Here is a 24,670-nt window from a genome sequence, read left to right as displayed (position 1 = left end):
TGTTCTGTATTTGTACTAGATGGAAGTGAGTTGTGGGAGATTGTGTAGTAGTAAGTAACTGTAATGCAACTACCAAATCCAATCACAGCTCTTCAAGGTAAGTGGTAACTAAGATACCTGATTACCTGTTACTTGAAATCTTGCATACAAGCATGAAAATTGTGTAAAAGCAGCTGAGATCACCTGTCAAGTTAATCCCATGATTATGTAATTGCTTTCTCATCGTGGTGGAGAAACGAGACAGGAAAAGAGGTTTAGTGATGGTGTTAGTTACTGATTTCTATATTCAGCTTTGAACTTTCAGTGATTAAAGCCTAGTGTTTTTATCTATAATGTTCAATTTAAGGGAGCTATTTAGTCTGTGCTGTCGTATGAACTCCAGTTTTACAGACAATAATTACTTCTCACTTCGTTAATTTATCAGGGACAACTGCGGCTAAACGTCAGTCGAAACCAACACTCCTGTAATAAGTCCTCACTTAACGAAGGTGATGGTGTTCAGTTTAATTTGAAACTGCGTCTTTAAAGAGGTGTTTCTGTACTTTCCATTCGGCTTCATTGATACAAGTTGTAGTAAAGAGAAAGTCCTGTAAGTAAAACAACAGCTTCAAACACTACGGCCTCCAAGATGATCACACAGTTCAAATCAGTACATATAGAACAATTTTAAAAAAAACAAAACGGACCCTGGTGGGATGCAGAAGTCTCCCAGTTCAAATCTCAGCCCCCCCACTATGACTGTCCACTGCTCATCCCCTGGGGCAGAAGTGAAATGCAGAGAACACATTTCATTGTAACACGTATTTGTAAATGTTTGCGCTCAATGGCCATAAAGTATTGTGGGAAATACTGGCTAACATGCTTTAAAATGAGAAATTACTGTGGCACAAACGATCACATGAACAAACCACCAAAACACGCGTGGATTGATCATTTTTTATTCCCTGGTAAATAGAATATCAATAAAAACACACCTTTAAAAATAACAAAAAAGGTTTATCCAACAGATGAAAAAGTAACAAAATGCATATGTAGATTTCCTACATAGCAATTACAGAACAGTCTACTGTCCAAAAAAGGCACTAAATCTTGAAATATAAGAGAATAAGAGGGGATTAAAAAATATCAATTCAAACTGACAGACATCCTGCTGAGGTTTGATACTTTTCATTTTTACACAGAATTATTGGAGAGTTTATTGCCAGAATAAAACGGCACAAATGTCTGAGTTTTAAAACTAAGAAGACTTCACATGATTGATAAAAGGTCTGAACAAGATGTAAAATTTCCAGTCACTGGTTGATTAAATGAGAACATGAAGACTGGAACATCTACATTTCTTTTGGTGCACACATGAATAACATCTTTTCCGCTTAAATAAAAACAGCATTTTGGAATATATCTCTCACCATTATAACTTCATATGGCATACTGCATCTCATGGTTTCACAATATTGACTATGGTATTAGAAGGAGCAAGGTGGGAGTGAGCATTTACATTCAGTCCTGAGGCTTGACCTGACTGAAACCATAAAGACCAGATCCCCGTGCTTACTCTTTGTCCAGAAAACAGATCTCAGATCAGATCTCAACAACCCTGCTAACCTCATCAGCATGGATCATTACTTTGTCAGTATCTCAGTGTTTTACTGTGCTGTCTTTGATGAGAGGAAGAGACAGTAATGGCAAAGACAAATGTGTAATATGTCAATGTCAATGCCAGCGGTGCACATGCAGCAAAGTATAAAACAGGACTCGATCTGAATCATCAGCTGCTCTGTTCCTTTGAAGAACCACTGAAGGAAGCCCAGGATTAAAAAAACAAAACACAGTACAACAGAAGGCAGATGGTAAAACAGCATTTTGACAAATGAGAAGACACGTGCATAAACAGCCAAGACAGTACGAAACAACAGAGCACAGGATTTGTTTCATTTAGAAAAACAAAACGAAACATGGTATTATTGTAGTTCTATTCCATAATCTTAATGTTGACTTAATTAGCACTTACAGTTGAATATAAGAAATACATATTTTCTGGCACAAAATGTATGGAGGCAGTTTGGGATCAAACTCTGAAAGCAAAACGAAATGTAGTCAAGCCAGAGACAATGAAACAAAAACGACTGAAACAACAGGAGACAAAACAACAGAAGCAATTGTGAGATTGTGATCACGAAATTAGTTTTGATTTTTATGTAAAATTGTTAATTTGACACAACCCTCCCCAATTTCTACCGGGCTTGGACCAGCACTGCACAGCTGGGGGTGGGAACGGGCTGTCAGGGGTTCAGTGTCTTGCCCAGAGACAATCCGGCATATAGCCAGGACCGGAGATCGAACAGGGTCCGTGGACGACTGCCTTACCAACTGAGCTACAGCTGCTCCAATTAATGTTTATCTACTACTGTTTTTAATATTCACATATTAGTAATTAGTCAAGATAGTATTTCATGTATTTCCACACCATTAAAAGAAAACTGGTGAATGGGAAACTAGATGATCCTCACTTATTCTTCTCATTCCTTAGTTACAGTTATGTTTTGGTTTCCATTTCAACGGGTGCATTTTTCCATGTTCTGTTTCTGTGTTATGCTTTGAATTTCTTTTTGCTTTCAGATGTTTTGGCTTTATTATGACTAAAAGTGACACAAACAAGCAAATCAATTTGCTGCTTTAGGACTGTAGAAGTACAACTCAATGAAGACACGATAAAACCAGCCACTTAAACAATTTAAAGTCCCGAAAAAAAAAAAAAAAAAACCCAAAAGATTCTCAAGGCCTCTGCTTGGCAGATAATCAAAAACAAACAAACAAAAAACTCATAGCATACTTTGATATTTTGGTGTACATAATTAAAATGCATGATGCCTCAGAGTTTTATAAGTGCTTAAAGCAAAGACAACCCAGACAGCTCTGCTGTCTTACAATTAAACCATAAAATGTAACCTGAAACCAAAACTTAGAGTTGTGTAAATACTCTACCAGGCTGAGGGGGAAAGTATTTTACAGGTATTTTATGGACTCGGGTGAACGCACAAAATTAATAATGAGTAAACACCTTTTCCCTTTTCTTTCCAATCTAATATTAATTGGCTTCCCTTAAAACTTCCCTTTTAAAAAAAAGACACTGACATTTCTGTTGTTTCAGATAAACCATCATGAACAACCTTTACAACCTCATCACAGTCTGCTGTCTGTCTCATCGCAAAACATCGGTACTACCATTATTTTTTACTCCCAACAGTTTAGGTTTTGTTTCACATTGAAGCAGCTGTGGAAAATAATGCAGGGGTGTAGCTTATTCTGTAGCTGAGGGTGGTAGAGTGAGGTATTTATGTTGAGTTTTCAACTCTGAACTAGTAGCTTAGCCTGTAAAGCACCTGGTGATGAGCAATGATGAACCAGTATGAATGAAGCCAGTTTAGTGTTGCTGCAGTTAAAGAACCTGCATTAGTACTGATACAGTGATGTGTGTACAGCCATTGCTGAAGTGCCTCTTTCATGCACTGATCATGGGGTTAGTACGATGCAAAAAATAAGGCACTTCAACTTAAATACAGTACATTTCAAGTGCTAAAAAATATAAAATAGTTATGAAATGGTGTGAAATATTATTAGTATTACTGCTACTACTACCACCACTTCACATTAACCTCCATAACATTGGTTGAATGGGAAGAGGTGGACATCTGTCAGTGGTGGTGCTATTGTAAGCCCTGTTTTGATGTTTAATCTTTTAAAGCACATGTAGCTGTGCTAAAGCACAAGTTACCGGTTGCTGCCAAGTTTATTTTGGCACAAGAGCACACAAGAATTTTTATTCCTTGTGTGTTCTCCTTGCTGACACACTAAATATCTGTGCCAGTCAGAGAAAATAGTAAGTGTGAACTGTCCAGTCTTTGAAAGTCTTAGTCTTCAGGTGTGTCCCCAGCCTTCATCCTTATTCCTCCAAATCTGGACAAGCAGTGTCTGTCAATTGTCTTTCATTAGCTTAACTGCTCAGTTGATGCACGAGGGTTTTACTGTCCAGCGAGTCATATTAAAAGCAAAACAGTTTAGTACTGATGTCAGTCCTTGGTACTGCCAAGTACTCAAATGTAAGTAAATGCAATTCTTTCGAAACAAAGCTATAAGAAGAGTATATATTGCACTTACAGTGTTGAGTGTTGTGAAACAGACATGTGCCTGAGTAATGAGGCAGCTGTTAAGTGCCTCATAACTGATAACATATGAGTCAAAATTTTAAAAGGTGAAGGTATGTCACTGCCCCCAAGTGACCACCGCAAATAGTAATATTACTTTAAGGTCCAACTTTCAATCAAAAAGTGTCTGGGAGAAATAAATACTGCATATTGTAGTGGGATATATAACAATAAGCTACAATGTTTCTGATAAACTAGTGAATATCCACTTAGTGACATGTTTGCATGTTGTAATTTGGCCTTTTAAAACTAAATTCTCGTGCTTCATCTGTTCGAAACACAGACAAGGGGAAGCGCCTGACTTAACGTCGTATTGTGGAATGCATTTATACAGAAAATTGTTGGGACTTCAACAATGGCTGTACTGGGATAAACATTTCATGATTCGATCAAATATTTATTTTTCACGTAAACTAGACTTCTTGTTTTGGTTATTGCAAGAGAATCTAACTCGCTGGCTTCCTGTGGGAAACTTCCGTTTCACAATCTTTTTTTCTTCCTTGTCTGTCACTTGCACTGATCACTGAAATGTTTAAACAGCAGAGAATCTAAGCACCATGGTGTCGATATAATAAAGTGTCATTAAAAATGAAAATACAATTTCAACATGACTATGTGTTTAGAACACATGACATTTCGAGCACAAACACATATCAAAAAAGGAAAATGATGCATCTATCTTGCAATAATTTGACACATTTGATGCGTCTTTAATTAGCATCTGTCTAATACGCATTTCCTTAATGACCATCATATACAAAGTTTAAACTTAATACTTTGGCTAAAGCTTCACTTGCCTTTCACCAACAAGAATAACTCATAATTTCTTTCATCTGAAGCTAATATGTCTTTATACTGTATATAGAAATAGATAGGGTAGATACACCCTCACAGTTTATATAATATACTGTATATACGTATGTGTATACTGTATGCATACATACGCATGTAGAATACATGTATGCATTCACTTTCATTTCAATCTGCATTATTTAAACGGTTTGTTACACTGCTAAATCCCTCTAAGCTGACTGATTTGTATTGATTATAGATGATCTCACAGTGATCAATCTGCTGCATAACATGTGGGGTAAGTGGGCATAAATAAGTACCACCCATTCACCTGGATGCCTAAGTTTATAGTTTTTTTTTCCCCCCTCCATACAAATCTGTAGTCAGTTTCAGCTTCCTGTGACAGTTACGGATTCTGTAACGTTTGCCATAATTACATGTTGTCATTTGAAAGTAAAGAAAAGTTCAGACAACTGAATTTTGTCAGAAAAGTAGCTTCCAGATCAAAATATTTCAGTGCAAATTTATCTGTGGTATTTGAATTTCAACAATAAGTATAGGGGGGGGGGGGTAACTTTTTGTATTTGATTATTTTGTTATTTACAGAATCCAAATCATCTTAAATTCATGTTGCCTCGACTCTTTATCCTGAGCTTTCTTTAATCAGGCTGCATGAGGGGTGGATCTTTATGCAACACAAAAATCTTACCAGTATATTGGAGCTTTTGTTTTTTAAGGATTTAAAGCTCGTTCTCCTATTCTCAGGGAGGAATTAACAGCAGGAATTAAATATATAATAAACTGTGGTAAAAATGTGCTACATAATTTTAAAACAATTAGTTAAAATTAAGTTAAAACTTTCAAATTGATGTATTTAGTTTTTGAGGCTATTCAGTTGTTATCACAGTGCAAGACCCTGAAACTATTGGAACTGCTGTGAAAATGCAGTTTTCAAGGAAATCTGCACAATGCATTATGTCCTGTTAATTCTATGGAAGATTTAAAATGCCTTAATAAAAACAAGCCAACCAAGAAGAAAAGTGAAAAAACACTACAGGTTGATGCGTCTATGCTTTTCTGTAAATAATTTTTTTTTGCAATTTATAATTTATTCATTTTCTTTGATTCCTTTACATTTAGGCATTTTAAATCCTCCACTGTCTGCTGAGGAGGTTTATCATTATTATCATTATCATCATAATTACAATATACTAGAAGCATCTATAAGAGCGAAGCAGAGCAGGTTGGTGGTTGGAGGTAGGGTTGGGAGGTATATCAGGGTTGGAGTTTACACGACTTTTGGTCTTTTTTTTCTTTTTTTCACATTACATTCCTATAAAATCTGCTTGCATATTAACACACCTGTTGTATTCATGACTTCTACAACTCCGATATCTACCACCCCTTCAATCATCCTCCAGCGTTTCTGTCTTGATGTCATTACCCATACTGGACCCTGCCCCATCCTCCTGACTGGCCAGGGCTTGGTTGCTGTGATTACTAGAAGCCTTCTCCAAGCTGATTCTGTCCTGGGACTCAGACAGCGCGCTGTGAATCGTGGGTTCATCCTGGAGGGAAGGGGAGGGGGGAGACCAGGACACTCCTGTCAGTCTTGAACCTTCTGGCTGAAGACCAGCCCCTGTCACAAGGGTGCGGCCAATCAGAGAAGTGCCCCTCTGTCCAGACAAGCCTCCTCTACCCAGGACGGAAAACCAGCTGGGAAGCAGTGTGGGAACCTGCAAAGATAAAAAAAAAATTAATGGTGACTGATAAGTAAATGTGTGGCTCAATCGGGATTTTCCTTTTTGTGAATCTGCCCTCGTCTCTCTGATTGATATTGTGGTTGTGACATACTGTAGAAGCAGCATGGGTAGTGGAGTAGTACCTGGGTAGGAGAGGAGAGATCTGCTCGACTGAAACCAAACTGCCTGGCTGAAGTTCTCTTGTCAAATAAGGACACGTCACAACCCTTTAACAGAGTAGCACAGAATTTATGAAATAAGCAGGTCGTTCCACTGCCACAAGAATTGTATTTACTATTAGTAATCAACATACCATATGTGTAGTGTTCAAATACTGTTTAACTTTAAGGAACCATACAAAGTTCACTAAGCTCGAGGGCATATTTACTCTTACATATATTCAGGGCTCAATGCTTAGCAAAAAATGTATTCAGCCCTAACTGATGAGTAGCCTGAATATTCTGAATGACTAGATTAATACAAAGTGTAAACTCTTTCACAAACACACAACAATACAAAATTGACTATAATGCCTTTTTCAAATTAAATTTAAAGTCTAAATAAAAAGGGGTGTCTGGTTTCACTTTGCAGCAAGGGGGTAAAGTCATAAGGCTGTCTCGGTCTTCAAACAGAGGTAATTGCTTCAGAGACTCAAAACTGAGGGTTATTAATACATTGCATGTGTTTATCTGAAATCTGTCAATTTTTTGTCTGAATACATACAGTGGTCCTGACTCTGTTTAGAGTGGACACTCAAAAAGAGGTAGGGGTATGAAATATGGAAAATGAGGTAGTGTCTTTGTTAGTGTTGAGTTAACTTTACTGACTACATCCGCTTTACCTGATCGGGAAAGTCATTGCCATCCACCTCATCACTGTTGGACTGACCTCCTGGACTCTGTACCTCGATGCCATGACTCTCTAAGATGGCTGCTTCTTCAAAAACACAAACTTCATTATAGCATATTGACCACAAATAACAACTCATTCACATCAAAGCACATGGCAAAGCAAAGTAAGAATGTGCCATGCAAAAATGTTATCTAAAGGATCGTCATAAATGCGCCTGAAAATGTATTTATTCATTTGATGTGAGTGACTCCAAGTATGATTTTTTTTCTTGTTTTATTGGCAAGAGAGACTAGCAGATATGACATTATAGTTGTGGCACTAATGCCATCAGGGCGCAGTGCAGCTCCTCCAGACAACAGGCAGAGAGGCAGCCCAGCTAAGGTGAGACACACTGGAGATAACCGATAACCAATAATAATTATATGCACAATAAAACAGATATAAACTTTTAACAAAAACAGCAATATAGTCTTTTTTCCTGCAGTCTAACATATATTAACATTGGATGGGAGCGTATTAGTCTGCTGCTATTAAGACACTAATACAAAAGATGACTGTATAACTATTTAGTCTATTTGACCATACGTATCATAAAGTGAGTTCTTTCAGAGAACGTGCAGCACAAGAGGCTGTAGAGTTCTTAATGGACACATATGGACTTTCTTAGCCTTAGTTTCATGTTGAGTTCTTTAGTGACTCCAAACAATCACACAGAGGAGGACATTACCAATGTTAGCACGCCTCTTGATGTCTTTGCGGCGGTTGGCAAACCAGTTGTAGACCTTCAGAGATGTCACTCTCTCTAAATCAGACAGCTTCTTTCCTGTGACACACACACACAGACATATGCAGCAGATCACAACTGCTAAGCTTCACCATCTTCTATTGCTTCAGTCTCTCCCTGACTCAAGCATATTATTGTTATACTATGTAAGTAAATAAGTAACTAAACTTATTACTAAAATAATTAATTAAAGTTACTAAAAACATCTTAAAGTCAGTTACTTTTATTTTGAAAAAAGTATTAAAAAAATGTACCAAAATAAACCATTTGCTTACTTGATGTGGACCCTCAAAAATGCCACTAAACTGCTATGCTCTTGAGCACGGCAATAAATTCTTGTCCTCTCACAGATTAAAAGCAGCTACCAATACAAGAACTCATTAATCTTTTAGGTTATGCCATGTCATGACCCCTTCTATACACAGCAGTTTTACAAAAGTAAGTGGTGTCAGTACTTTGACCTACCTGGTTTTTGAATGACGGCATTGCAGGCAGTGGCAATCTCCTCTCTCTTGGCTTCATCGGGGTACTGGTTATCACTGAAGTAGCTGCACACACACACACACACACACTTCCATGCTTTAATTTCAAAGCCAATTAAATATGAGTTGTTTTGTTGATTGTTCAGCCACTACTCAATTCATCCTTTTAAATTTCTTATCATCATATCGTCTCCCAGCTCCACTACATCGTTCTCACCTCTCCATTACAGCCAGACACTCCTTTCTCCAGGTGAATCTGCTCCCTCGCCGTAGTCGAAAGCCCCCTGGGGCTGCGCCAAATGGGGGTGGTGTTTGTTGCCAGTCCGTCACGTCCTCCAAAGCCAATGGGGCAGCTCGCATAGCGAGTGTGGCGCCTGGCCCAACAAACAGCAGATTTACTGTAATTCTTTAAACGGTTTTTCTTTGCGTCTTTGAACAGAGGTAATGCTTGTTTTTTCATGAGCACTTCTCTAATCAGTTTCTCCACCTAAAACTCTGAGTGAATTATAATCATTAAAACCACTTATTGTATATCAGTCACTGCACACCATCTGTTACATTCCTATATTTATTTATTTTAGGGCATCAAGCAATTAAAAATTGGACAAAAAAAAAATCATTAAAAGCCCTTGTTACTGTTCTTTTAAAAGAATGACTACAACCTGTGTCACATCTGCATACTGAGCTAAAAGGCTGAAAAAACTGTTACAAAATTCGCATTTCTACATTGATGTCAAAATGGGTGTCCTGGGTCCAACTCAGTCCAACTATGACAATATGTAGTGGACAAATATACATGTACATTGACGATTTTTAAAAATACTTTTAACAGGTCTCAAAAGACTTTGTCTAATTATCATTTAGTTAGACAAATTATTAGTCATTTAGCAAAAGCTTTTATCCAAAGCGACTTACAACTATCCAGCAGACAATATGGAATATTTTGGGATTCAGCCACTTGACCTGAGACACTTGACTAGTAGCCAGTAGGGCTGGGACTCAATGAGCTACAGTCATGGCAGCTAAAGTCTAAAAGGTCAGATTTTTATTGAGTCAGCATTAGGACCCTGAAAACGGTAGAGATGCTTCTGCATTAACTGGAGCTGCTGCTAATTTAAAAAAAGGTTTTAGTTGCTTTTGTTTACAGTATTTTTTATGAGTGGAAAAAGGAGAAGGTTATCTTTTAGAGGAGGGCCTGGTGGTGAATTGTGATATTACCAGGATTGTTCTTCTCCAGCTGGTACCAGCGGAAGAAGGCTCGTTTCTTTTGCTCACTGAGATCTGATCCCTGCTGTAGTAGCCAGTGGGAGATCCGACTCTGACTGATGCCTAGTGGAAGAGCAGCAATGAAACATGCATTTCTATTTGGTGGTGATTACATTACCCTGGTTAAAGTAGAGATGATTAGATACTCACCTGTTACCTGAGCGACCACGGCCTGGGAGATTCGCCTGTTTGCCAGGAAGGACTTAATCTCTTCCTTGATCACAGCACTGTCTCTTCTGTTAGGAGAGAGACTGTACTGTTCACACAATAATTACAATAAATATTCAAATATCCAGGCACATTGCAGCCTGATATTCCTAACGCACATTACAAAGCATATACTTTAAATACTGTAGCTGAAGCTTTTCCACAAGTATATTATCTGCAGTAACAGTTGCAGCTAAATATGTATAGGAATTTGGAGGCTAGATCTTGATGTAATATGTTCTGCTGTTCTGGTTTCATTTCATCGTTGCACACCCTGAAATCAATATAACTCTGATTGCTGCCATCTGGCTGACTACAGATGAAAGGCACCGGAGGGTCTGTGTTTGTGTGTGTCGTATGTGTAAGTGCATGTAGGCGGTAATCCTCACATAGCATTAAGATTCACAGTGAGTGACACACAGGCTGTCAATTTCATATTGTGTGTATTATATACAGTATATAACTGAATCCACCCTTTGTCAATATGAATACAATGTTAAGCAATGACAAATGCATTTAATAGATTTCAGCCAAAGCCAAAGAATAATAAAAGATGAATAAAGATTAATAAAGATTTCATCATCAGGAACCATCTACGAAACAGAGGATAAAACATTCTCGGGCACTTTGCTGGTCTAGTGTGGTTTATCCTGGTCTAGTGGCAAAGCTAAAAGTTAAAACAAATCTCATCTAGTATTATACCTCATCAATTCTTCCACCTTGTCGTCAACATCTATGTCCTCTTCGGTGGTCTCAAACGCATAGCCTGGTCCTGTCACACTGCCACTAAGCACCCCCAGAGAAAATCGGGGTGGTGACAGCTTCCCATTGGTGACTGCAACTAGACCATTCTGAGCTACTGCTGCCATGACAACAGGAGATGCTACTGGAACCGGCATAGGTGGAGATGTGGTGTCGAAGTTGGTATTAGGTGACAGTGAAAGCTGGTTCTCAGGAAAACTTGTCTGAGTGGCAGTGGAAGTCATTGAGGAAGAAGCGGCGATGGTTCTCGAGGAAGACATGGAAGATGAGGGAGGCAAGTAAGAGGGTTTATGGGTCAACTTGTGTCCATGCCGCCGGTCCAGGTGCTCCAGGGTGTCCAGAGCATGGAGGACCTCTGTTTGTCTGATTCCTGTCCTTCGTAGCCTCTGGAGGAGGTCAATCTGCTCGATGGTAAAACGAGGCTCCTCACACTGCTGGAACATCCTGATCAGGAGATCATAACAATATCATTAATCTCATAGAAGGACTTGTTTATTTAGATGCTGTAATTTAGTACAATTGTACTAAATCTGTTATTGTAAACTGTATCTACGTACTAAAAGATTACTAAAAGCATTTTTGACAATTGTATACAATTTAATATGTACATTTTGTTGTACACAATTTTTACCTATATGTAGGTAAACATAAATTATCACGCAAGTAAAATTTTATGGAGAATTATTTCACTGATGAGCCGTATGTAAAGGTAGCCTGTGACGTTTATGGCCACTAGTACTGCTTCAAAGCAGTGTTTTTATGAGCCGTTCCCTCTTTTTTTTTGTTGGAGTGCACACAGAGGCATCCTGCTATCTGCTGGTGCCAATAACACGACAAAGAAGTGCAGCAATGCACCAACAAAGACCAATCAGAAAATAGATTTAAACAATAAGTTGTTTAAATGTATATTTAAATTTAAATCATCTTAGGAAAGAAACTAAAATCACCACACTTCTCAGACAATGTGCAAACCACATAGCACTATGAATTTTAATGGGACTTCAGTCCTCAGTGATTTTGATTGGTGCCAATAGCAAGTGCATTTTATAGTTCTGTTTGAAAAAAAACACACACTGATCAATGTGAGAAAGAACAAAATAAAGGATTCACTGTTACAGGGCACTGAATCCATCTATATGAAATACAGGGGACCGGAGAAGACAGTCAGGAATGTTATCCAACAGAGTGAAACTAAACTCAGAATTAAAAGTAGTCTTCTGCATTGCATGAAATATGAGCATGCAATGGCTTTTGTTTTCCAAATACCATCCAGTATGTGTATGCATACTTCTCTGTAAAAATTGCTTGTGCGAGAGTGAGCAAGTCTAATAGTAGAAACTACTACACATGGAAATTAAAGAAACAAATACATTGGTTATTTCATGCAATGGTGAATGTAAATAATAATAAAATTGAAATCTGATACAAAGAAAATGGGTTTTTTCAAAGTGTGACTTTGACCCATTGAGCTCATTCCCAAAACAAAGAGAATTACAGAGCTAAATGGATCTACACTGACATCTGTTAGCTTCCTGTCTACAGAATTACAGTGCACACATGAAAAACACAAGACAACATCAGACCTCAGCAGCTGCTTTCCAGATATGAGGTGCATTCCTCCATTTTAAAATCAGACTTATATTAGAGTAAAGTGTTTTGAAAAAACTGTCATAATAAGCGCTGCTGTAACGAATTGAGAAAACACAAAGCAAAAGATGATGCAAAAGAGATAACACATCTGTTATGATGCTTTTCTTTCTCATGCAAAGAAAATTAAACAAGCTACAACAGAGTTTCAAAGTCAGCAGACACGTCAACACTTACATAAATAGGGAGGGTGAGGGTGTATCTGTGTGTGTGTACGTCTTGGGCAAAAAGCCAAGAAAAATTTACATCTCAAGCAGCCAAGCACCATACTTTCTCCCTCTGCTGCAGAGGATGAGTCATGCTGTATAAAGTTAGACTTATACACAGGATCGATACAGGGCTGTGAAATTATGCCAAAATTATTTTCTCAGCTATATTGTTTTCATTCATCTCTGGCAGTAGACTGAGTGACTCCAAACCTCTTTTTGCTCTACATGCACTTTGAACTGTGAGGCCTCCAAAAGATGTGTATATTTGCCAGATGCAATGTGGAGACAAATACAGCATGACCAGAGAAACAAGGTGCATCTAAGGGCAGTTTGACAAGCCCACAATGCACTAACACTGTGCCTTTCTGGAGTCCAATAAAACCATAGTGTGCCAACAAGAATACGGTTTTAACTCTACATCTGATCTCTCCTCATCATCTCCACGAATATTTAGAAAAAGGTAAAATATGATGCATATTACTTATTTTCACTATAAAACAAAAAAAAAGACATTCTTAATTTCCACACAATACATGTGTGCTCTATATGCAGAATAGAAGGCATGGTTGCAATAGATAACCTGACTCTTTAAAAATGGTGACATAACTGTTTGTCTGCATCAGCCTACTGTTGATCTAAAAGCCCAGTCCAACTACACTATGAGACAAAACTTGGAGCAAAGCTAGACTTATCGTCACCACACTGTCTAGTTTTGTCAACCCATTGTGCCTTTTTTTGGGGGGGGGGGGGGGGGTATCTTTACAACCAGCTGTTAGGCAAAAACATATACAATATATTAGCCCTCTTGCCAGAAACCCACCCTAACTTTAAAAGGTGCTTACTGTCATAAGATATGCAAATTCCCTATGGGATTCATCTTGAATACAGTGGCTTCAGATGCATGACACTATGTGCCCAAACAGCAAATAGGAGCTATTCCTTCTTGTACTAAGAAAGGCCTAGGACACATCATTTCTTATAGACTAGCAAACAACAGTGTGTGCCACCCAAAACTGCATCAAGTTAAAAAATAGTATTAACATAAAGTGCATAGAATGATTTACACACGCCAACCGTGGCTACCAGATCAGTTCAATCCTCCCTGCCTTAAAGATCATGACCAACATTGAACATTACAGTATATCACAGCATCTTTTCAGCAGAAACAGTCATTGTTAGTAAAATGACATTGGTTCAAAGTGGTCAAAGTTGTTTACATTTTATTTTATAACTTTTAAACTATAATGGAGAAAACACAAGAAAATGCCAGAAATAGTTCAGAAACCATAAAGTTTTACATCACATGATCTAATTTTTAATGGAAGTCAGCAGCTTTGGCAGCTCTGGTAGGAACAACATTAGCTGGGGAGAATTGAGAGTTAAGGACTGACAGCAATGTGTGCAAGTTGGGATAGAGAGACTAGTAATCAAACAGTGCTGGCACTGCTCCTTAAGAGATCTCTGATAAGCACCAGCAACAAGCAGATTAAGTGTACAGAGTACGGCTACACATGGAAATACACAAACAGCAACACTGAGGTCACAATCAGCAATACTGTAACAGTCCGAGTCCAAAAGCCATGCGCCCCTTTAACTCACACAACCGAGACCTGTCCTTGAAACAAGGCTTGGGACACCCACCAGCCCCTGTAGTTGAACTTGACCTCTGGCATCCCCCTGAACATCTCCCCCACGGTGTCTCTAGAGAATGATGTTGTAATGTATGAAGAAGCTCTACAGCTGACTCTGGGTTTCGGCTTTCTGTCACCATCTAGTTTGATCTAAAGACCTCCCTTTAACTTGTCTCTTAAAACTAAATACGTCCACGCTAGCTAAACATAAAGGCTTAAATCTAAGAAAAGTGGAACATTTTGAAGATGACTGTATCTCTCCTACTGAACCCGGTAACCTGTCGTAGATCCTGCCCAGACGTGGCAAACCCTGCAACCAGTCTGCAGACCATGCCCCAGCTGAGCACATACACAGAGGTCATGTAATTACAGTAACGTTAGACACCAATAACATAGTTACTGAAACCTGAAATTCAACTAAAAAAAAAAAGACCAGCTTAGTTATGTGGACGACACTTTAAAAAGCTCCAAATACATAAGTAACGTTAGCGTCGGTCCCGATGCAAAATGGTTTCTTAAAATCTTCGACTTTAACGCCAAATCGCGTTGTAAAATGCTGGATTTCAATTTTCCACTAATCCAGGGGGAAAAAACCAACACATCCACAGCAGATTCCGTCTTAAGCCGTTTCGTGGATAATGCAGAACAAGTCCTTATTTTGGCAGCTCTTATAATAAACAGCCCATTCTAAACACAGCAAAATGGGACATTTTTACAAACGTTAACGTTACAGGTTCGACTGCGGAGTAAAACAGACCGAGTGGAAAAGTTGACATTGTATTTGATTTGAAGTGTTTATGGGTGAACTAGGGCCATGCCGAATTAGAGAGAGGCGTTTTAGTATTCAGAGAGCTCAAGAATATCAGCCTAGGTGATGTAAACCTTTACCATCGAGTAAAATACCGCAACACTGCCAGAATTTGTAAGGAGTTCTTAGTCAACGTTCTCACCATTCAGAGAAAAGGAAACGTATCGGGCTAATGTTAGCAGGACCGTTGAAAGACCGCAGTAGTTGGAGCTGCAGGACTTACCTTAATATCCCAGTCGTAGAGCCTCCACACACTCTTATTTTACCATATATCTACTATGTAGAGCACCGGGACACACGGACACTGACAGTTTTCCCAAAATGTCTCCTCCGTCTCTAATTGGGTTTCAACCCACCGTCAGACAGATTCGCCTTTTGTCCAGCAAACAGGCGCCATGTTGACGCTATAACGCAAGGAACGACGGGAGTCGTAGTTTACAGAGCTTATTGTGCTTCACAGGTGGGCCAGTTTATTAGGTACCCCGACTTCTGAGGGAAATTCAATACAGTATCATGGCAATATTACCAACTTTTATGACGTTTATGGTGTTCATCGTTTCTGTACATGTATTATTTCGACTATATATTAATCTGGAGATTCTAGGCTACTACAGGATATACGTATGGTTGGGTATGTCTAAGGATAGTTTTGCAGCTTAATGACAAACCTTCCAATTATTTAGCTCCTTTTTTAATCATTAAAATGAATCTAACATTATAAACTTATCATACTTATCCTATACTTTCAGAGCTGCAAAATGCTGGACCAGACACATGCATGTGCATAGGACTAATATTTTACCATCCAAAGCTATTTCCCCCCCGTAGTAACATGAAACAATTGCAGCAGGTGGGACTGTTTTCCATTGTGAAAACAAATTTTAATGAAACATAAGTTTTTACATCCCTATGCACAGGCTTATGGTTATTTTTAGGTTCTTTCTGATATAAAGGCACAATAATATGGTGATTGCATTAAGTGCAGCTCCTGAAGAAATCTTTATTTTAGGATATTTGGGCCTATAAAACTATAGTTTTCACTGTGACTTTATAGGTAAAAGGTCCCATCTGACCACTTTATATACTGGTTAAGTTTTGAAAAAAAAAGTTATTTTACCACTCGGAAAAGAAAGGACCTTAATCAGAGACAAATTTACATTTGGGAGACTACAGAAATGCTTCATCTCTTTGGTAGGTTAGAAAAGAAAGCAGTGCTGTTGGACTAAAACCCCTGCCATGGAAGTCTGCTAGCAAATGTGTTATTAGGTTGTCTATTTATTAAAATTAAACCTTGATGATGATGGATTAGTATAATATTAAAAAAAAAACCTCTACACATCATACAGCAGGTTTGAAAGAGGTGGTCTATGATGAGTTGTCATTTTAGGGAACTAAGAGAAACTGAGAAGTGACCCCAAATAACACATTTAAGGATAGATGTGTTTTCTCTTTGCTAATTCGCTGGCCTACTGTAAAAATTAATACAAATACACAGAGTGATGACATAGCTAAAGAATATATTAGTGTATAATGTTTTTCCATCTTTTCATGATTTTATTGATAGGCCATCAGTAAACAAATAAAGATTAGTTTCAGCGGAATCCTAATTTTAATTAATATTATTCCTCAACATGTATAATCCAAACTCATACAGAATGTCCTTAAATGTCCACATTTAAATCTGGCAGCAACATTTGCAGAAACATAACAGTACCACTGGACAATAGTATTTTATTTTTTCGTAGAAAACGTGAGTAAACAGTGAAGTATAAAATAAAAAAAATAATGTTACTGACAACTAACACATAGAATAAATACTCGCAGGGACATAGAAGTTCTAAAGTAATAAAAGGTGTGTGTGTGTGTTTGCGTGTGTGTGCGCATGTGTGTGCTTGTTCACGAGGGAACCCAGATGTTGCCATGTCTGTCAGGAGCCTGGTTGTATGGTATGTTCCAGATCCAGGGCCGATCTGAAAGCAAAGATAGAAAAGAGGTCAGTAAAGTCTGGGTTAATACATTAAAAGACATTACGCAGAGCCACAAAATGGCAGGATTTTTCCTGCTTAAGCATCTACATTGTGTACGTAGACAAACATGCTGCATACAACGCCAAACATTTAAGTGGTACCTGTTACACCTCATCATTCATAATCAGCGCACTTAGATTGTGTATTATCGCCTTACAAATTCATTGATCTGCTAACTGAAACTGAATTAAATGGCTGTGCTTAAAAAAACAATCAATCTAAAAAGCTCAGAATTTAACCAATTAGAAGTGGAGGAAAGTTTTATTTTTAAATAAGGCTAACACACACATTTACAAAGACCACACACATTCCTGTACCTTTAGCGGAGTAGCATGTTGGGGGGAGGTCAAAGGGCACAGGGAAGCCAGATGAGGATGAGGAGACAGGAAATGGATTTTTGTGAATGGGAAAAGTCTTCATGTTCTGGAGAGGGGGACATATGACACATGATTAAAATCATCTTCCTGTAGTAGGCCTCGTCTCTCCAGCAGTGGACATGTCGGGTCAGGAACAGTGTTTGTCTGTGTGTGCAGTTCTTACAAAGGCAGAGGGCACATACAGGACTCCCAGCTCATATGAACGGACCATCATCTGAGTGTTGTTCTTCTCCAGTGCACCCCATGCTGCTTTTGACAGGTTGGCACTATAATCACACACACACACACACACACACACACACACACACACACACACACACACAGAGTTTAACCAGATGTTGAGGCTTAACAACTTATTCAGACTGTATTTCTTCCATAAGGTGGAGAAACAGAGGGAGTCTATAAACATTACTTTATGTGTAATTTACGTGTAGTACATCAGAGCACTTGACTTGTAACTTTCTGCTCAACAGAAGTAAGGAAATAGTTTATCAGCAAACTTTTATTAAAAATGCAGCTTTCTGTACCAAATTGAGTTTGTGCATTTGATGATTTAAAAATACAGTGAAGCAGTTTTATCAGATATTGTTGTTGCTGCTCTACAAATAATAATTGTAATCTTGTTCTAAAGTCCTTTATTTTGCTCCATGCTTACTTTTGTAATAGAATTGTTAAAGATATTTTTAATATTCAAATGTTCATTTAAGTTGAGCTTATTTTTCTATAATTTCTTATTACAGTATTAAAATTTATTTTATGTGACACAACATATTGGGTCACATAAAAGAGACAACATATTGGCATTATCAGGCATGAGTAGGAACTGCATACATACATCTGTCCCACAAATAATCCTTTTTATAGTTTTTAACATTGTGAAGGTCTCCCTTAATTTCACTGGAGAGACATTTGGCTCCTGCTTGTTGTGGCGTCTCTCTGCCTTGTAGCTGACTCAGCTAGTTGTGAATATTTTACCTCTTTACTCTGAAAAACTCTTCTGGTTGCCTGGCCTGTTTGGGATAATTGTCTTTCTGAATAACACAATGTTGTCTAGTGCATTTTATTTCATTTGTTTAAATCTGAGTTTACAGAATGTGGGAGAATGCATAAATATTAATCTTGTCCAAGCCACAACAGAATCACCACATTTGACAAAGTGGTGCTTTTGGTAATTTTTTTCCTCACGCTTTTCTCTCTCTATCATTTTCATAGAGATTGATTTTAGATTTGTGAGTCCCACAACTTCAGTTTGTTTCTGTACCATTTTGTCATATGGCTGTAACCTGGGGGGTATTTCAGTAGAGCAGCTTCAGTCAATGCTACAAAAAGAGCAAAACCACTATATATACACACACCCGTGAGTTCCTCACCTATGCTGAAGATTGCACACCCACCTTGTAACAAGAAACCAGGCAAGCTGAGTGAAATCTGGTGATGCCCTCATGTACGTCTTGATGTGTGGCATAGCGTGACTTCTGCCTGTTGTATTAGCCTTCCATTGGCTAAACACACACACACACACACACACACACACACACACAATATTTCATTAATCTGTTTAATTAAACTTCATAAAAGATGAAAAGTTACCTAAAAAGTACCCTAATGTTAATGGACTTAATTTTGATTATTATTATTATGAAACATACTGAAAGTAAGAGTGGAGCCAAAGCTGTTTCTGGGCTGTCTGGATGCTGTAGGGAAGAGAGCCTCCAGCTGGACAACAACAAAAAAGATGTATATATCAACCAAAACACAACAGTCACGAAATCATAAACACTGACTTTACTTTCCAAAGTGACTCAAAAAGAAACTAAGAAACTCAGTAAGTAGTAAAAAAGAAATAATCCTGCACTATGTAAAGGAAATTTCTATTTCCATTTAACATCTAGGACAAACCATATATTTTATAACTACAACTTCAGGTATTAAAGACATTCCTCACCTGGATAGCCTTCTAAACTAGTCCTCACATCTTCTACCGATGGATACACCTGCAAAATGTCAACCCATTAAGCTCATCACTGTAGAATTTCAGCACTTTTCATTTCTGAAGGTCTTTTGACATAGACATAAAGTACGTAGCATTTCTGCACTTGACGAAAAAAGGTGCAATGAGAAAATTGCACCATTGTATCAGGTTGGTGTTACATTTTCATGTGTTTTCATATGACAATAAAGAATATTAAAAAGAATTGTAAAGCAGCTGATTATTGTGTTTGTAACGGGTAAAAAATAGTTGCAGCAAGTGAAAGCAAGTAAATGTCCATTAAAAAAATAAAAAATTTCACCTTAAAATGACTCTCATCGATTATTTAACAGTTTAAAAGGTGAGGCAAACACTAGAGAACCTAATAGCCAGGAGTAGCATTTTTTTTCAAGGCATCTGGTTTGTATCACAAAAACAAACATTAATGTAGCACATTAGGTTTGTGTTGCAGTAGCATACCAAGTGTACAGGGGGCTCTGGGCGAAGAGAAGATCTCCCCAGTGTGGTCAGGGTGCGCTGAAATTCGCCCGCCAACCATTTGGTCTTATCCACTCCCATGGAGCCGATGCTGGAGAACTGACCAATCACAGGCCATCTTTCTTCACCAGGAATAGGTTCTGTGTGGTCATGCAAGAGCTAAAAAAATAAAATAAACTAAACATTGCAAAAACACTGTAAATTAGTGAAAGTTATTAGAGAATAGCGGGATCTGAGGAAACCAGACAGTGGGAAAAGGAAATATTTACCTTCCTCAGCCTTAGATGGCCCCAGCGCTCCATGTCTGAACCAACATACCTACCTGGGGTTGAGCCAACCAGATACACTCTGATAAGAAACAATAATATTGCAGTACATTGATTACACTGACTCATCAACAGCTGCACCAATGACAGTTTATTTTTAACTGCGTGTAGTGAATTTCTCGTCTCATTTTGATACATTTTTAATCATTTGTATTCATATTGTGTGTCTTTTTGGTACAATCTTGTGGTGGTTTTCTCTTGGCTATTTATAGGTGTCACATGCTGCTTAGTGGTCATTTTGTGTTATTTCTTTGGTCAAATTTTTTTATGTTTTTGACCATATTGTGTCTTGTGAAGTAATATTAACATCTATATCATACAGAGGACCCAGAGGCCCTTGACCTGCCAGGGCCCCGATGATCCTGTGCCCAGTAGGCCCATTCAGTAAAACATCGTAGAACTACAGACATATAATTTCAATACAAACTAGTGTAAATGTTATCTTTTTAGGTCTATGAGCCAATTTTGATTCTACTTCAATATCAAAATCAAGAGTTTAGCAGGAAGCACATGTATTTACCTTGTTTCTGACAGGTCATGCTCTTTGATTCGCTGGATCCATTCCTCCAGTTCTGGCGCACGGTACGATGCCAGATACTCCAGCAGGTCCCTCTTGAAAAAAGTTGGCGACTCACCTGCGCTCGCACTGCTGCCTTTTGGTAGCCGTGGAAACAGAGGGCTCATCCACATCCTATTTTGAAAATAAAAGAATCGGGGACATTGCTGTACCCAAATCTTACTGTGCAAAAGATATTAAAATATTGTCTTTCACAGCTTGAATACTCATTTCCTTAAAGCCCTAAATAAGTAAATTAAGGTTAAATCTACAACTTAATGGCTTACCCTTGTGTTTTCTGGTACCAGTCAGCTCTGATGAGGTTGGAGGTCAGAATGATGACTCTGAAACCTTCCTCATACCACAGCAGCATCATCTTCCTGCAAACACACAATATTCTGCTTCTTATTTTAAAACTAATTGTAACCATTTTATTGTGTCGTCTTTATAACTGTGAGCAAAAACATAAAAAAGAAACCACAGATAAAGTGGGCATGACAGAAATACTTACGTGTGGTGAGTTCCAAAAGCAATGTCCAGCTTGGCCTGTCAGAAAAAAAACCCCATTAGTCCAATTTAAAGAGAAATCCAAAGTCCTTACAGAAGATACTATGACCACAAGATATCAGATCAGATTGCCATTTGTGGGGCTGTTTACAGGTGTTATAGTATTTTATCCACTTTTTGGTAAAAAAGTATATAACTGAATTAACACCCGTCTAAAAGTGCTTTGAGTGGTGGTGAGTCTGTACCTGGCAGAATTGAACATGAGGGAAGGGCTGAGCCTGTTGGATCAGCCGTGCCTTGGCCTCCCTCTTATCTCCATGGACAATCAGTACTGGATGATCCCTAAAAACACAACCCAAAATGAAAATTTAACTTGTACTGTATTCAAATGCATTTGGTATAGCAATGACTCATTTTAATGTTGTTTTTTTTTTATGTGCAATGTTACGCACTTGATTTAGATTCATGCAAAAGAAGAAGGTTTTTAGTATAGGTTTTTTTATACCACAATGTTTTAAATTGTTTCAGCATTTTTCCACCATAAGAACAAAGTCTAGGATAACCTTTGCGAAAATGCTCAAATACAGCTGGACACAGAAACGTTAAAAAGCCATGTTTACAAAAACTATAAAAAAGAATGATGTGAAAGACAGCAGATGTTTGTCACAATGTGACGTGTAGCAAATGGACCCCTACCTAAACTCTGGTGGATACTGCTCAACCATCCAGGCAATGTCAAAGCAGTAGTTAAACTATGAGGAAAGATAGCAGATTATTGAAGCTGTAAAGTCACAAGCTACTTTTGCAGCTGCAGAATGCAACAATCTTTTAAACACCAAATTAGATTTGTTTACAGACATGACATGGCTTCTCACCTGAACAGATTTTTTCAGGGTTCCAAATAATGGAGAGAGAATGTCTGGATTAAAGAGAAAAAGTAAAGATACAGATTATAGATATAAAAAGACTGATGATGACAAATGGTGTAACCTTTAGTCCTTTGTTTTGTGGAGAAGACTTCTCATTTCTTTCTCAGTCATTGAGTTTTGTTTTTATTTTGAAATGTAAAACATAATCACATCAAATAACAGTTAACTCTGCTCACCTCTGATGTGCAGGGCTCCACTGTTGTACTTCCTGTCCAGACCTGTCACTTTGTTGAGATAAAACCTGTATGTGTCATTAAGACAAGGAACACTGGACTCAAAGAAGTCCTCGGGTTCGTCAATATAGTAGAGTCGACCATGGGGACTGGGAGGGCGTTCCTTCTCCACCTTAGGCTTCTTTGTTTTGGGGCTTGGGGGTGTCCTCTTTGGTAAGTTAATGGGTCTCTTCTCTTTCACATCTACACGATCATCATCACTACTATCTGACAGAGCCCAGCCTGAAGCGTCTAACACCTCTTTCTTCCGCTTTCCAGCCAACAGTGGACTAGTTTCATTCTTCTGCAGATTCAGCTGGTTCTTTGCAGCTGACTCTCTGACCTCCGAGACAGTGACTAGTGAAAATACAGAGTGTTTAGCTAGTTCTGGTTTCACTTCGACAGTGGCTGGTTCTGGTTCCAGTTTGAGGCTGAGGGGAGAGGCAGACCGATGGCAGCTTTGATTAGACTGAGAGGGTTGGTGGGGCTTTGATGTTGTAGTCCCAGAAGGGGGAAGGTCCTTATCATCATCATCATCATCACTACTGGAGATGGTCCACTTGCCGTGCTGACTGTCTTGAGACATGCCTGTCCAGACATACAGAGAGGTAAAATGTCAGCGGATCAGCAGGAAGTAAAACCACTGGTCATTCACGTCGGCTGGGCCTGAATTTAGACAAAATGTGTTTCCAAGTGTTTCAAAGGCTAGGTACATTCTGATGTTGCTGAAACTTGACCCTGAGTTTTAAAGAACTGTAATATTCACCTGACTGTTGCATATAAGTCTATTGTTGATTTGTAGCTAGGAACAAAGAAATGCACTAAGAACATTTGAGTGCTTCTGACTAAAATGCACAAATATATCAAATCGAAGATCTAGTGCAAAAGCCAAGGTGTGAATGGGAACAATACAGATCTGCAAACTGGCATGTTTGGATGAAACACGTGATTCACAAACAATATAAATACGAATTAACTAAACACATATAAACAGCAGCGAAAACGGACAAACTTGTTCAAGATTAAGCAGCAAAACTGCAACGATCACAACGGAAAAGCAATCCGTGCTTTTCAATGAGTAACAAACAGAAACGATAACATTCTACTATTGACAGAAGGCTAAACAACGTACCGGCCAAACGCGGTGTTTGCTTTACCAAGACCGATACATGAGCCGCAGCACAGCTTAATAACACTGGAGTTTTCGGACACACTTATGAAAAACTCAACACTTATCAAAAGCTAAACAAAACCTGAAGCAAACCGCCACAGTGCAGTGGGTGCACTCGAAATATCAGTCCGGGTGGAAACAATGTTATTCTTTTTTAGTTCGCAAAAATCTTCTACGTTTATTACCGCCACAGAGAGTCATAATAACTACCTTCCTCTGACTAAATCGTTTCGCTACTAGTCTCCATTAAGCGCTATTCTTTCCTGCTGGTACCGAGGACACTGCACAACCTCATGCCTTCTACTCGCACAGTCCTGTTTTATGTATTATTAATCTCGAGTGTACTGTTCATACATGCTGCAAAGACCCGGCTCTTAAAGAAAATGAGTTCTGGTCTACTGTACAAAAGCTGCCATGTCTCAGACAGTGCCACATGAAAATGAGAGAGTTCATGTGGATGTGGATCTGCAGAGTGGGCATGAGCCCATTTTCAATCAGTTAAGCCGCAATGAATGCGACCAAAGAAATTATCAATACACCTAGTGCTATGCAACAAATTGTGAAGGGGCCAGTGTGTAGGTGTCCGTGGACAAAGACAAGGGCATGCAGCATTTCGTTTCATACATTGTACAGTTCTCGTATTTATGACTTTCGGCATCTGATAAATATGAGACCGTTTCAGCGCCTGCCATAGATTCAGCATTATGTCTT

At 38.5% G+C, this 24,670-nt stretch overlaps 2 protein-coding genes across 4 annotated transcripts; both read right to left on the bottom strand.

Moving 5' to 3' along the window:
* Positions 1-138: 138 nt before the first annotated feature.
* On the bottom strand, positions 139-15,784 carry LOC137110961 (homeobox-containing protein 1-like). 3 transcript variants are annotated; one of them, XM_067495053.1, is made up of 10 exons: positions 15,611-15,784; positions 11,033-11,536; positions 10,274-10,359; positions 10,076-10,186; positions 9,075-9,231; positions 8,841-8,923; positions 8,319-8,414; positions 7,581-7,675; positions 6,883-6,966; positions 139-6,733 (listed from the first exon to the last, which is right to left on the bottom strand). In XM_067495053.1, exons 2-10 carry the CDS (start codon positions 11,533-11,535, stop codon positions 6,404-6,406), a joined length of 1,545 nt encoding a protein of 514 aa, XP_067351154.1. In that variant the 5' UTR covers position 11,536; positions 15,611-15,784; the 3' UTR covers positions 139-6,403. The 3 variants fall into 3 exon arrangements, with proteins under 3 accessions (XP_067351154.1, XP_067351155.1, XP_067351156.1); XM_067495054.1 differs by having other exon boundaries at positions 7,581-7,672; XM_067495055.1 differs by having other exon boundaries at positions 7,581-7,669.
* Positions 15,785-16,761: 977 nt separating this feature from the next.
* tdp1 (tyrosyl-DNA phosphodiesterase 1) lies at positions 16,762-24,096 on the bottom strand. The gene is made up of 16 exons (XM_067495047.1): positions 23,921-24,096; positions 22,753-23,376; positions 22,523-22,566; positions 22,344-22,399; positions 21,893-21,989; positions 21,652-21,686; positions 21,428-21,520; positions 21,105-21,275; positions 20,528-20,606; positions 20,241-20,417; positions 19,737-19,785; positions 19,441-19,507; positions 19,186-19,293; positions 17,955-18,057; positions 17,732-17,837; positions 16,762-17,357 (listed from the first exon to the last, which is right to left on the bottom strand). The coding sequence occupies exons 2-16, from the start codon at positions 23,372-23,374 to the stop codon at positions 17,284-17,286; spliced, it is 1,881 nt and encodes a 626-aa protein (XP_067351148.1). The 5' UTR covers positions 23,375-23,376; positions 23,921-24,096; the 3' UTR covers positions 16,762-17,283.
* Between the last annotated feature and the right edge of the window lie 574 nt (positions 24,097-24,670).

This window comes from Channa argus, chromosome 2 (genome assembly GCF_033026475.1).
Source record: "Channa argus isolate prfri chromosome 2, Channa argus male v1.0, whole genome shotgun sequence".
Lineage (NCBI taxonomy): Eukaryota > Metazoa > Chordata > Actinopteri > Anabantiformes > Channidae > Channa > Channa argus.
The sequence above is the reverse complement of the archived record's forward strand: the minus strand, read 5'-3'. Positions and strand labels throughout refer to the sequence as shown.